Below are 12,926 nucleotides of genomic sequence, written 5' to 3'. Positions count from 1 at the left end.
TTTGGCATATGGAACGGAAATCAGAGAACATCAGAACCTAGTTCTCTCTTTCCACCATGTGGGTTCCTTGGATCAAACTCAGGTTGTCAGGCTTAGCAGTAGGCACCTTTAAAGCCATCTTGCCAGGTGCCTCTGCCCTATTTCTTAACCAAGATTTCAACAGTAGGTTTATGAAACAAGAAGAGGAGCTAGAGAGACAGCTCAGTGGATAAGAGCACTAGGTGCTCTTGCAGAGGACCTGGGTTTGGTTCCCAGCAACCATATGGCAGCTAACTCCAGTCCATAACTCCAGTTCCAGGGTATCCATGGACATTGTACACACATGAAGGACTTATATACATGCAGGCAAAACACACATAAAAATAAAGGCTAAGAAGAACATTTATGAAGTGGTACAGCAAATGAAGATGAAAGAAATCTGTACCCATGAGGCAGAGTGTGTGCCCTCACAAGGCATAGGTGGGATATGGCTGTGTAGGAAACTGAAATACAGTAGCAAGCCTGAATTTAAGATGAAAGGGCCAGAAGACTACCAGTCTAGTAGATCTAAAAAATGATACTGGAGCCGGGCGTGGTGGCGCACACCTTTAATCCCAGCACTTGGGAGGCAGAGGCAGGCGGATCTTTGTGAGTTCGAGGCCAACCTGGTCTACATAGTGAGTTCCAGGACAGCTGGGGCTACAAGGAGACCCTGTCTCAAAAAAGACGAAAAAGACACTGGGGTATGGCGGTGCACACCTTTAATCCCAACACTTGGGAGGCAGAGGTAGATGAGTCTCTGTGAGTTCGAGGCCAGCCTGGTCTACATAGTTCCAGGCCACCAGCTGTTGCTACAGGGAGACAGTGTCTTAAAAACACACACACACAAAAAGTCAAGAAAAATTAATAATTAAAAAGAAATGATGCTGGGGTGCTTCTATCTAGTGACATCTGAGTAGGAACAATAAAAAGAGAGAAGAGGGCTGGGCATAGGGCATGCCCAGAAATCCAGGGCTCTGAAAGCAGAAGCCAGCAGAACTCTGTGAGATCAAGACTAGTCTGGTTTGCATAGTGAGTTCCAGGTCAGCTAGGGCTACAGGGAGACCCTGTCTTTAAAAAAAAAGTAACAATTGTTTTCCACGCTTGAAAACAGTAGTGAAGTCTTTGCTTTTAAAAGTGTGAGGCAGTGTATGGATAGGAATTGTGGTTCATGGTATCTCCATGTCCTGAGAAAAACCTCACTGCTTTGCTAGTCTAAAAACTGATTTTATAAAAGTCAGATAATGTTTTGCATCACAGCCTCCAGCCTACCACTGTTGTTGAGCCTTATGTGTCACTCAGTTTCTGACAGCTCAGAATTGCTCTGCAGGCACTCACTTCTGCACACCCAGGAAAAGGTCTGCCAATCCACCAGTTAGTGTTTGTAGAGCACATTCTGGGGTTGTTTGTCAGGGAAAATTCATCGTGTCTCTTTCTCTGCACTTACGAATGTTGAAACATATTTAGAGCTTTTTAAAAAACCAGATTATAGATGTGTGAAAGAAGGTAGTCTTGAATATGATAGAAAATTAAAGATTAAATTATTTCTAAATTTTAAAATGCGTGTGCATAGCTGGGTTTCCGCTTTCACTCTGAACACACAGGCTCCATGAAGCACCTTATAAGACAGTTAGCAGTTATTTTTACTCTGTAGGAACCTTGGGAAGTTAGGTTTAGTGGTATGAGCCCAGAATCTCTGCAGTCGATCTTGAAGATTTAGTATTTTGTTGTGTGTGCTCATGTTGCCACCATGCTACCTATTGCCTGGTGAGTATTCAGCTCTTAATTCTTCCCTTCCAGACATGAACTTCTGAACTCAACGCGGGAAGATTTACAACTGGATAAGCCAGCATCAGGAGGTAGGTCTCCAGCCAGATCAGAACAGTGTGCTCAGGAATCATTAATACCCATAGCAGTGCTGCTTTCTTTGTGCACTTGAAGTGATGGCTTTTAGCTACCACTAATGTGTCATTACAGATTTGTACATTCCAGATTTCTAATACTCCATAGAAGAATAACACTTTTCTCCTACTAATAGCCATAGATCGACAGGTTGGTGGCTAGGTAGGAAGATAAGTAGATAGGTGGATGGATGGTTGGTAGGTGGGATAGATAGATAGATAGATGATTGATAGATAGATAGATAGATGATAGATAGATAGATAGATGATAGATAGATACATAGATACATAGATTGATAGATACTCCATTTCTGTGCAGACAGAACTAAAAGGATGATGTTCTGCTTTAGAGTTGCAACATTTCTTACCTGCATAAGTGGAGTAAATAGTTTACTGTCAAAAGACTACATTTGTTGGTTGCATAGCCTCATCAAATCCGTGTAGTATCAAGGACATAGAGAGTTCTCCTCTCCAGAGCATGGAGCCATGAACACCATCATGTGCATGTCACACGTGTTTTGTTGTTGCCTGTCCCCTGAAGAGGAATTGTTCTGTGGAGCTGTGGCACCGTGAAAACTGTTGCTAGTGCTGCCATGTCAGGGTCAGCATTCTTTTTTCAGTAATGAGTACTTCCTGACTTAGGAATAACTTTAGCTACAGAAAGGGAAAAATTCAGTTATTATATAATCATATCATTTAACAACCTAAGAATTAAATGTTTAAGTTGAGAAAACTTATGCTTTCTGTTCTCCAGTAAAGGAAGAGTGGTATGCCAGAATTACCAAGCTAAGGAAGATGGTAGATCAGCTTTTCTGCAAGAAATTTGGTAAGTCCAATTTCCTTCAGACTAAACTAAATTTTCTGTGTCTGTGTGTGGGTTTATGTACATGAGTGCAGGTTCCCTCAGAGGCCAGGCGAGGGCATCAGATCCTTGGGAGCTGGAGTGGTTGTGAGCCATCCCATAGGGTGCTGGAAGCCAAACCCAGGTCCTCTGCAAGAGCAGACAGTGCTCTTAACACTGAACCATCACTCCAGCCCCCCTCTTGCTTTCTTTTTTTTCCTCTGAGACAGGGTCCCTGTGTCTAGCCCTGGTTGGCTAGAACACAAGGCTCTGTCTCAGCCTCTGAGTGCTGGGGTTGCAGCCACATGCACTTTACTTTGCATCTTAAACTTTTGGTAACATTTCATGTACTTGGCTTGATTACTATTGCAGCCTTGTAACCAGTCTCTCTTCCTGCAGCAGAAAGAGGTCTAGTTTCTTTTTTTCAGAAAGACATTCGGTTTTTCCACTGCAGTGGGGTGGTGCCTGGGCATGAAGTACAATCTGCCACCAAGTCAGCATTTAAGGTATCCTGTCCTCATCTGTATCCCTGGTTGTCCAACATGAGTTGGAGGCCAACTATCCCCCTTCCATCAGGTGGAAAATGAGCCAGGGAATAGCGCAGAGCTCTTCCTCACTGCCGTCAGTGCTTTCCCTAGACATTGAGCAGCATAGATCAAGCAATGCCATTGTTTATTTGGGTCGCCACCATCTTATCATTGTGGTTCATGAGTAGGAAAGGTGTCTAGTAAGTGATGCATATCTGTAGGGGATGAGTCCAGCTTTGCTTTTGGGGATTAGTTGTCGAAATGAGTACAGTAAAGAATCAGCCACCCCAAGAGTCTCACAGGTGTTGTTCAGCAAGCTGACCTGGCTGTGTCAAGGAGTTTGCACAAGAGGCCAGTGGAAAACAGTTTGGCTTTTTCTCTGCATAGTGGAGAAAACAGCTTAAGGGACTGATCTGGCTCATTTGGTAGAGCTTGCCTTGTATGCTGGAGGCCCTGAGTTTGATTTCCAGTACTACAAAATAATCTTTTTTTTTTTTTTTTAATTTATAAAGAGAAAATAGATTAAGGGCCTGAAACTCACTGTGTAGACCAGGTTGACACTGAACTCAGAGATCTACCCACCTCTGCCTCTTGAGTACTGGAATTAAAGGTGTGTACCACCATGCTCAGCTGCTACCCTTTTCTGTAACTGCTCTCAACTCAAACATGCCTTCTTTTGTTAAAATTTTATTTTATAGAAAGCCTGTTAAAATTAGGTTTATATATTTGTCCTTTTTAACAGATAAGACTTGCTATGTCACCACAGGTGTGAATCTGAGCCCTCACTATTTTGTTTCTCTTGCGCACATTTCTGTTACTACTGTAATCATGATGACATTGTATGTGGTTTTCAAACATACCTAAGCTCTTCAGATTTGGCCCTGGTAACATAAAGGAAGAAATTAAGACAAAATGAGTTGTGGGGATAGTTCAGGTGGTGATTACATGCGTGAAGACCTAGGTTTGATCTTCAGAACCTATGTCAGAGAAGAGTGGGCATGATGGTATGCACTTGTAACGCAGTGGGGAGGCGCAGACAGGATCCCTAGGCTCGATGACTGGCCAGCCTCCCTATTTGACAAGGTTCAGGTCAGCCAGTGAGAGCTTTTCTCTCAGAAACAGGTGAAGGCTTCTGAGGACCAGCACACAAAGAGGTTGACCTCTGGCCTCTGTATACACACATGTGCACATCCACATAGAAATTAAGACAGAAGACGATTAAATGTGAAAGAAATATCCTTCTAAGAACTAAAAAATGCAGGCTCATTAGGAGTGAGCCCCGGCTCTGAGCCTCCAGGCTGCCAACCTGATGTCTGATGCTGGGCTGTTTCTTTTTAGAGCTGTTTGGATAGAGTTTCAGACGAGATTAGTAAGTGCATTTTATCTACCACCCTGCCCCTCCAACGCACATCCACATTCTCTCTGTGCCTCCTAGGCCAGCCTGGAACTCCCTATCCACCTGCCTCAACCTCCTGAGAGCTGGGGTTACAGGCTTGACCTGCCATGCCCAGCTCAGTCTTGTGCTTTAGTTGCAGTATGTAAAGCTTTGGATGTGGACTATCCTCTGACCTCAGCTCTGAGTGTCCTGACTGCTCTCCTTTCCTTCAGCTGAAGCCCTGGGCAGCACTGAAGCCAAGGCTGTACCATACCAAAAGTTTGAGGCCCATCCTAATGATCTCTATGTGGAAGGACTTCCAGAAAACATTCCTTTCCGAAGCCCCTCATGGTACGGAATTCCACGGTTGGAAAAAATCATCCAAGTGGGCAATCGAATTAAATTTGTCATCAAAAGGTGAGATTGTTGTCTCCAGAACGAACAAAAAGTTTTTCCTAATAAGTTCTACGGTTACGATGGGTCTTTTCCTCCCCCTTCCTTCCTCTCCACACTGTACCCAGCATTCCATTTAGGTTAATTGATTGAGCAAGTGTTTCTCTAGAACATTCTGAGATGCACAGAATGGGACTCAACAGCAGCCTGTCCTTGCAAGCTTAATACTGGGTCAGGTCAGTAAGGTAAGGCATTTTAGAGACAGGAGAACACATGCCCAGGCTGGTCAGTGGTTCATGTGTCCTGGAGAAGACAGTGTTCCCTTGGAAGTGGCTGCAGTGGAGGCAGGAGGGGGTCACGCATGCCTGCATGCCCCCCTGTGTGAAGCTACCAGCCCGGGTGACTGAGAGGAAAGGATGGCTTCAAACAACAGTAGGTGATTAAAGGGTCCTGAAGCAGTGGTCCTTTGTGCTGGCTGTGTAGACAGTTACAGTGACTATATTCAGAAGAGCAAGTCGCAGGCAGGTTGTTACTTTCATTTACAGATGCTTGCCAGGGATCCTCTGGGCCTTACTGGTTGGGGATGTGTTGAATATACTTATCAGTATTGAGAGTTCCTGGGACAGGAAATGTGTAAGGTGTCCAGGCCATTGCTTTTGTGGTATGGCTCATTTAAATGGTTCAGGTAAGCTGGCATATTGGCACATGTCTGTAGTCCCAGTACTGCTTGAGAAAAAAAAAAAGCCAGGGGCTGAAGAGCTGGCTCAGTAGTTAAGAGCACTGACTACTCTTGCAGAGGACCCAGATTCGGATCCCAACACCCACATGGCAGCTAATAACTATCTTTAAGCCCAGTTCCAGGGGATCCAACATCCTTTTCTGGCATCTACAGGCATTGCACTCACATGGTGTACTTACATACATGCAGGCAAAAACTCATTTACATAGAATAAATAAATAAAATGTTTAAAAGCCCAGGTGTTTCAGATTGAGTTTTGGTGTGCAGGAAAAAGTGGCTTTCACACATACTTATGCGTAAACATCTGTTTGCGATGTTCCCTGGTCCAAATGAGTGTGTAGAATTTATTCTTTCCAAAATAGAGTCACCAAAATAGCTTGTTTCCCAGCATAGGAAGGCAGAATGGACCATATTAAAAAATATTGACAGTTTAGAGCTGTGTGGTAAAGACCTTGACATTTCTCCTAAATGCTCTGATTGCTAATGTCCATAATGCTTTCACAGACCAGAACTTCTGACTCACAATACAACTGAAGTGACTCAGCCTCGAACAAATACACCAGGTAAGATCACCTGAAACCCCTTTTTTTTAACACCCCAAAGATTCAACTTTTTTTTTTTTTTTTTTTTTTGGTCTTTTTGAGACAGTGTCTCCCTGTAGCCCCAGCTGTCCTGGAAGTCACTATGTAGACCAGGCTGGCCTTGAACTCACAGAGATCTGCCTGCCTCTGCCTCCCGCTGGGATTAAAGGCGTGCACCACCACGCCTGGCTCAACTATTTTTTAAAAAGTAATTTTCTGGGGCTGGAGAGATGGCTCAGTGGTTAAGAGCACTGACTGCTCTTGCAGAGGACCTGGGTTCAATTCCCAGCACCCACATGGCAGCTACTAACTGTCCTTAACTCCAGTTCCAGGGGAATCTGAAGCCCTCTTCTGACATCTGTGGTATTGCACAACATGAGTGCACTCACATACATGCAGGCAATACACTCGTACACATAAAATAAAAATAATAAAATGCTTTAAAAATTCTTTAAAAAAAAGCGATTTTCTGCATTAGTGGAGATGGAGTTCAGCACCTCATACATGCTTAGTAAGAGCTATATCACTGAGCTATATTCCTCTAACACTTTTCTTTAAAAAAAAATTTTTTTTTAATTATGTATGTTTATGTTTGGGTTTGTACATCCACTGGTCCCCTGGAGGTGGAATTATAGGCAGTTGTGAGTCACCTGATGTAGGGGCTAGGAATTTAATTTTGGTCCTCTGAAAGAGCAGTGCTTGCTCCTAACCCCTGAGCCATCCTTCCAGCCCCAGTTCTACTTTTATTTTTTGAGATAAGATCTCTATGGTGGCTCACAACTACCTGTAACTTCAGTTCCAGGGTATCTGACACCCTCTTCTGGCCTCCAAGGGTAACTGCATCCCAATGCACAGGCACACATACACACATAATCAAAAATACACACACACACCTTTTTTAAAAAAGAGCCTTGCCAGGTGTGGTGGTGCATACCTTTAATCCCAGCACTTCAGAGGCAGAGACAGGCAGATCTCTCTGAGTTCTAGGCCTGCCTGGTCCACATACTGGGACCCTGTCTGTCTCACCGCCCCCCCCAAAAGTCTCAGTTGGCCAAATAGTCTTTTTTTTTTTTTAATTGTTTATATTTTATGTGTATGTTTGTATTACCTGCATGTAAGTGCACCCGTGTCGTGCAGTGCCCACGAAGAACAGATTAGGCCATTGGATCCCCTGAAACTGGAGTTACAGACAGTTGTTAGCTGCCATGTGGGTGCTGGGATTCAAACCCAGGTCTTCTGTAAGAACAGTGTTCTTAACTGCTGAGCTATCTCTCCAGCCCGTTAAATACTCTTTTATTTGTTTATTTGCACTCCAAGTGTATCTTTTTTTCCTCATCATTTTGGGCCTAATGCTCAGAAACAGTTACTGTAATTTGTAGGTCTTTTATTAGTAGTAGTATTTTGTGTGTATGGCCTGCATGTATGTAAATGCGCCCGTGTTGTGCAATGCCCATGGAGGTCAGAAGAAGATGTCCGTAGAACTGAAGTTATGGATGGTTGTTAGCCGCCATGTGGGTGCTGGGATTCGAACCCGATTCCTCTGCAATAGCAGTCAGTGCTCTTGACTGCTGAGCCATCTTTCCAGCCCCTAATTTGTATATCTGTGGTGAGATATGATGTGAGGAAATGAGACTTTAGAAGACAGCCTGAAAGCCAGGCATGGTGACTCACACCTGTAACCCTAAGACTCTGGAGGCTGAGGCAGGGAGATTGTCATGCATTGGAAGCCAGCCTGGGCTATATAGTGAGTTCCTGTATTACAGGACACTCCCCAACATACACACACACACACACACACACACACACACACACACACAAGCATAGATTCCAAGTGTATCTTTAATATTCCTAATTTTATACGTTTCACCATTCTGAGTACTATGAAGGTAAACTGGTTACACTAGTTGGGCTTATGGGTGTGTGTTGAATTGCTAGTCCTCGGCTCTTGGGGTCTATAGGACAATTAGTGCAGGTCAGCCAGTAGCCACACAATATGTATCACAGCTTGAAAAGTGTTAAGAAATAACATATTCTTCTTTTTGTTTGTTTTTGTGGTATTGGCACACGGTAGGCTGGCTCTTTCCACTGAGCCTCACTCCAGCCCTGCCATGCTTACTTCTAATGAGAAAACTTGATTTCATTAGTGAAGTTTTGCTTTAAGTTTCTACGCACATGTTGGAGAGCAGAAGACAGGCTAGCAGGTAGAGCCAGGGCTACCTGTGTGGTAGCCAATGAGAGCAAAACTGCTCCTGAGAGCAGGGGTAGGGGGTGGGGGTGTTCCTCAGCTGCTGCTTCTGTTGGGAAAGCTACTTGTTTTTCTTACTTATAATGTGAGTTAAATGTGAATTCCGTCTCCCTGCAGTTCTGATATTTGACAAGTACAGGAGCACAGGAAGTCCTTTTTTCCCCCCTTAATCCCCAGAGTTTTTGTTTTTAAACAAAATTGAATTAAAAGTATTATGTGACCTTTCCTGGGGTCTGATACTGTTTGGTCCAGATACTGGAAAGGGCATCAGCAAAGTAAAGAGACAGTTCATCCAAGTCCAGGTTGGTGAGCCAGCAAGTTTATTGGGGTTACTTCTAGTATCATAAGTGAGGGGTACCAATGAGTAAGAGTGACTTGGGCAGCTGCAGCACCCAAATGTCCCATCCCCAGTCAACCTTCCACCTCCTGTGTACCTGGCACTTTGAGACCACGTGCAACTAGAGTGCTCAGGAGTAAGTGATTGGAATCTTTGATGAGGGTCCCATGTCCCCACTTATCCAAGAGGACATGTTGCTAAACCGGATCTTATGACACTTGGGTAGGTAATCAGAGCTGCTCTGACACTTGAAGGTAGCAGTAGCTATGTCAAACCCGGAAGACTTCCATACCACTCTGTCCCTTCCTCTAGCTCTTCTTACTTTTCTTCCTCTTCCTCTTCTTCTTCCTCTTCTGCAATGTTCCCTATACCTTGGAAGGGGTGATGCAGCTGTATGCTTCTTTTCTGAACAGTAGGCCTCTAAATCATTTATCCCCAGAAGTTTGACCACTTATGAATCCTGACAGTAACCACTTCATTAAAAAGAAGCATCCTTCCAATAAGGCCAACAGTAGTCCTTACAGGGATAACACAGATGTGCAGAAGACAGTTTCACAGGCACATCACATTGTTTAATGAAACAGTAACACGAGCCTCTCACCTGGGGCCTGTGACTACTTTAGCTAAAGGTCTTTGCCTTGTACTTACAGTACCAAACATGGGTTCTCTGACGTAGGGTTGGCCTCAAATCCAATGAAAAAGTCTGCTGATTGAACCCAGGCCAGAAGGCCACTACCACACCAGCAGGCACATCTTGTTTAGCTGTGTCCTTGGCTGACCAAGACCATGTGACAGTTCCTCCCCAGTAGCCTAAATGGTACCACTCATTACTTAGATTTGCCACCCAGCAGAGAGGGGATAGCTCCTGTTGAAGTCCCAGCTTGATTTCTTAATGCCTTGCAACCAGAGCTTGCTCTGTCTTCAGCAATAAGTCTAATTGTACATCACCAATAAATGGGCAGCAGCGACCTGTGCTGTATGGCATCTCATGCACCTTCCTGGCCAACAGCTCATAGGGAGGTAGCCCGCACCTGTGACTAGGATTTTATTCAGTAACCTAGTATCTTCTCCAGCCCATACAGATGCCTTCTGTATAGAGACTCCTTAGCTGATATTTTAAGTTTATAGCCTTACACTGTAGAATTTTTCTCAGTTACCATGTTGGATCTGTCTGCACCTCACCAACCGTAAAATCCCCAGAAATTTTACACTTTTCGCTGTCCCCTATATCCTGTGTGACTGACTTCCCATTCCCACCCCATTAAGTGTGCTCACACATTCTTCAAAAGCTGTTAGTTTTATGTTTTTTAAAACAGGGACTTGCTATATAGCCTAGGTTGTTTTCAAACTCATGGTGACCCTCCTGCTGTGTGTTCAGCTGCTGTTATAAATCTGTAAAGCACTCAGAGGTTAGCATTGTATAACGAAGCCTGTACACCAACCACACCTGGCATTAAACACAGTTCATTGTAGGGCCTCCATGTACCCTCTGTGGTCCTCACCTGCAGGCAGTGGTGGCCACCTCCGTAGGGAAGTAGCAGAAGGCTGATCACAGCCGTTGTGATTTACAGGTGACAACACCATGTCACACTTAGAAGACAGGTTCCACAGCATGGGAGTGTTATTATAGAGAAGGTGTCTCTGCTCTAGTCCTATCTGTGTCTTAAATGTGTCAATCACTCCCTATGAACAACATATTCATTACATTTAATTTTGTTTCTTTCCAGTCAAAGAAGATTGGAATGTCAGGATCACTAAACTACGCAAGCAAGTAGAAGAGATTTTTAATTTAAAGTTTGGTAAGTTTAAATACAATGCTAACGTCTTGGTTTAAGAAGAGTCAGTGGGCCAAGCACAGTGGTACACACCTTTAATCCCAGCATTTGGGAAGCAGAAGCAGAAGCAGAAGCAGGTAGACAGGCTACCCTGTACTACATAGGAAGTTCCAGTCCACTAGGGCTACAGGTCTCAAAAAAAACAAAAAAAGGGACAATGGCCATGTTCATTCAGAGTGTAGAGAGAAGTTGGGTCTTAGTTTAGTTTATAGCTAAGCATACTACTTAAACCACATCATAGATTTCAGTCCTCTCAGCTTCAGTTTTGTGTCACAGTGGGAATAAAGGGGAGTAAAGTAAGAGCCCCTAGAGTCACATGCGCTTCAGCATTTGTTTGAGCTTAGAGTGGTTGACAGCAGTATCCTGGAGCATTGTCTGACTGTCATGGAGGAAAAAAGATAGAAGGTGCCAGCATTGTGATCTTTTGTTTTTACTGAGGAGCTTAGGCATGAACGGAGCAGATTGGCACCTAGAGGACAGCACAGGTGTTGGCACCATGCTGTGTACACTGGCCTTAGCTTACTTTTGCCTCACAGACATCATTAAGGAGTTTGTTTTGTTTTGAGACAGGGTCTCTCTAAGTAGCCATAACTGGCCTAAAACTTGCTATGTAGACCAGGGTAGCCTCGAAATCACCAATCTGCTGTCTCTGCCTCTTGAGTGCTAGGATTAAATGCATGCACCACCACAACTCCACAGAGATCATTTTGACTCATGGCCTGGGGGTCATGCGATGGATTTGTTTGAATGTTCTTAAAAGCATCCGTTTGTTTTGTTTTTCTGGGTGTGGTGGCTCTTGCTATGTGTGTGAGGCCAGCCTGGGCTATGTACTAACACCCTGCCCTAAAATCCAAAATATGCTGGAGTTTTGTTTTTTTTTTTTTTTTAGGCTGCTGCTTTGCACAGCATACTAAACAGATTGTGTTGAGTAGTGAGTGGCTCTGGCTAGTATAGGAACTTGGGACTGACCTGTTTGATTACAGGCTCTGGTGAGAAAACACCTATGAAACTCTCCCCACAAGTTGTGTCCCCTGCTCTTTCAGCCCAAGCTCTCGGCCTCACAGAGGCAGTGAAGGTGCCATACCCTGTGTTTGAGTCAAATCCTGAGTTCCTTTACGTGGAAGGCCTGCCTGAAGGAATTCCTTTCCGAAGCCCCACCTGGTTTGGGATTCCTCGCCTTGAGAGGATTGTCCGTGGAAGCAATAAAATCAAGTTTGTTGTTAAAAAGTAAGTTCTGTTTGCCACCATGGCCACTTTTCTTTGAAACTAGTAAAATCGTGTTCCTATTTAAAATTATTGGTGACATAACTTTGAAGCCTTAGCTTTGAACTGTGGTCCTGCCTTCTGTGAACTTTATTCTATGCCACACCTTCCTCTGTATGAGGAGAACAGTAACTGCCTCACGATAATGTCCAGAGACAATGCTGCTGCCTGCTGTTGCTGCATAAGACAGGTCCACAAGGCTGAAGTTCACGGTGCTGGGAATTGAACCTAGGAGTTTGCACATGGTCCGAAAGTAGTCTGTCACTGAGCCATGCCACCACCCCCTCACTGGGGGATTCTAGGCACGTTCTACTACTGAGCCATGTCTCTAGTCACTCACTGGGGGATTCTAAGCAGATGCTGTACCACTGAGCATGCCCTCTGCTCTGTTTTCCCTGTGGTCATTGTAAATAATATCAGTGTTTTGCTTTTCTACAGAATATCAGTGGTTAGAGGAACTGAACTAATATTAATTTTTTTTTATATTTTACTTACTATTTTTATGTGTATGAGTGTATTCCCTGCGTGTATGTGAGTGTACCCGCGTCATGCAATGCCGCGGAAGTCAGAAGAGGGCTTCAGATTCCCCTGGAACTGGAGTCAAAGATGGTTTGTAGCCGCCATGCGGTTGCTGGGAATCAAACCTGGGCCCTCTGCAAGAGTAGTCAGTGCTCTTAACTGCTGAGCCATCTCTCTAGCCCCTGGCTCTCTGGAACCCACATGAAAAGCCAGATGTGGTGATGCACATCTGTGATCTCTGCATTGCTATGGTGAGGCTGACCAGCTACTCTGGAGTACACAGCATGGCAGAAACAGGAAAGACCTTGCCTCAACAAAGTAGAAGGTACATGGCACACATGCACCTGTACTC

At 44.3% G+C, this 12,926-nt stretch overlaps 1 protein-coding gene across 8 annotated transcripts in view; it reads left to right on the top strand.

Moving 5' to 3' along the window:
• The window catches only part of Gtf2i (general transcription factor IIi), an 84,945-nt gene that overhangs the window by 57,757 nt on the left and 14,262 nt on the right, over window positions 1-12,926 (top strand). For all 8 annotated transcript variants that reach the window (XM_008851126.2, XM_008851121.2, XM_008851123.2 and 5 more), the window contains 6 exons: window positions 1,819-1,877; window positions 2,674-2,745; window positions 4,896-5,079; window positions 6,299-6,357; window positions 10,685-10,756; window positions 11,836-12,019. In XM_008851126.2, coding sequence (XP_008849348.1) covers window positions 1,819-1,877; window positions 2,674-2,745; window positions 4,896-5,079; window positions 6,299-6,357; window positions 10,685-10,756; window positions 11,836-12,019 — 630 coding nt within the window. The remainder of the gene's footprint in view (window positions 1-1,818; window positions 1,878-2,673; window positions 2,746-4,895; window positions 5,080-6,298; window positions 6,358-10,684; window positions 10,757-11,835; window positions 12,020-12,926) is intronic.

Source organism: Nannospalax galili, unplaced genomic scaffold, assembly GCF_000622305.1.
Source record: "Nannospalax galili isolate Female #2095 unplaced genomic scaffold, S.galili_v1.0 scaffold444, whole genome shotgun sequence".
NCBI lineage: Eukaryota > Metazoa > Chordata > Mammalia > Rodentia > Spalacidae > Nannospalax > Nannospalax galili.
Note: the sequence above shows the minus strand (reverse complement) of the source record. Positions and strands in the feature narration are given on the sequence as shown.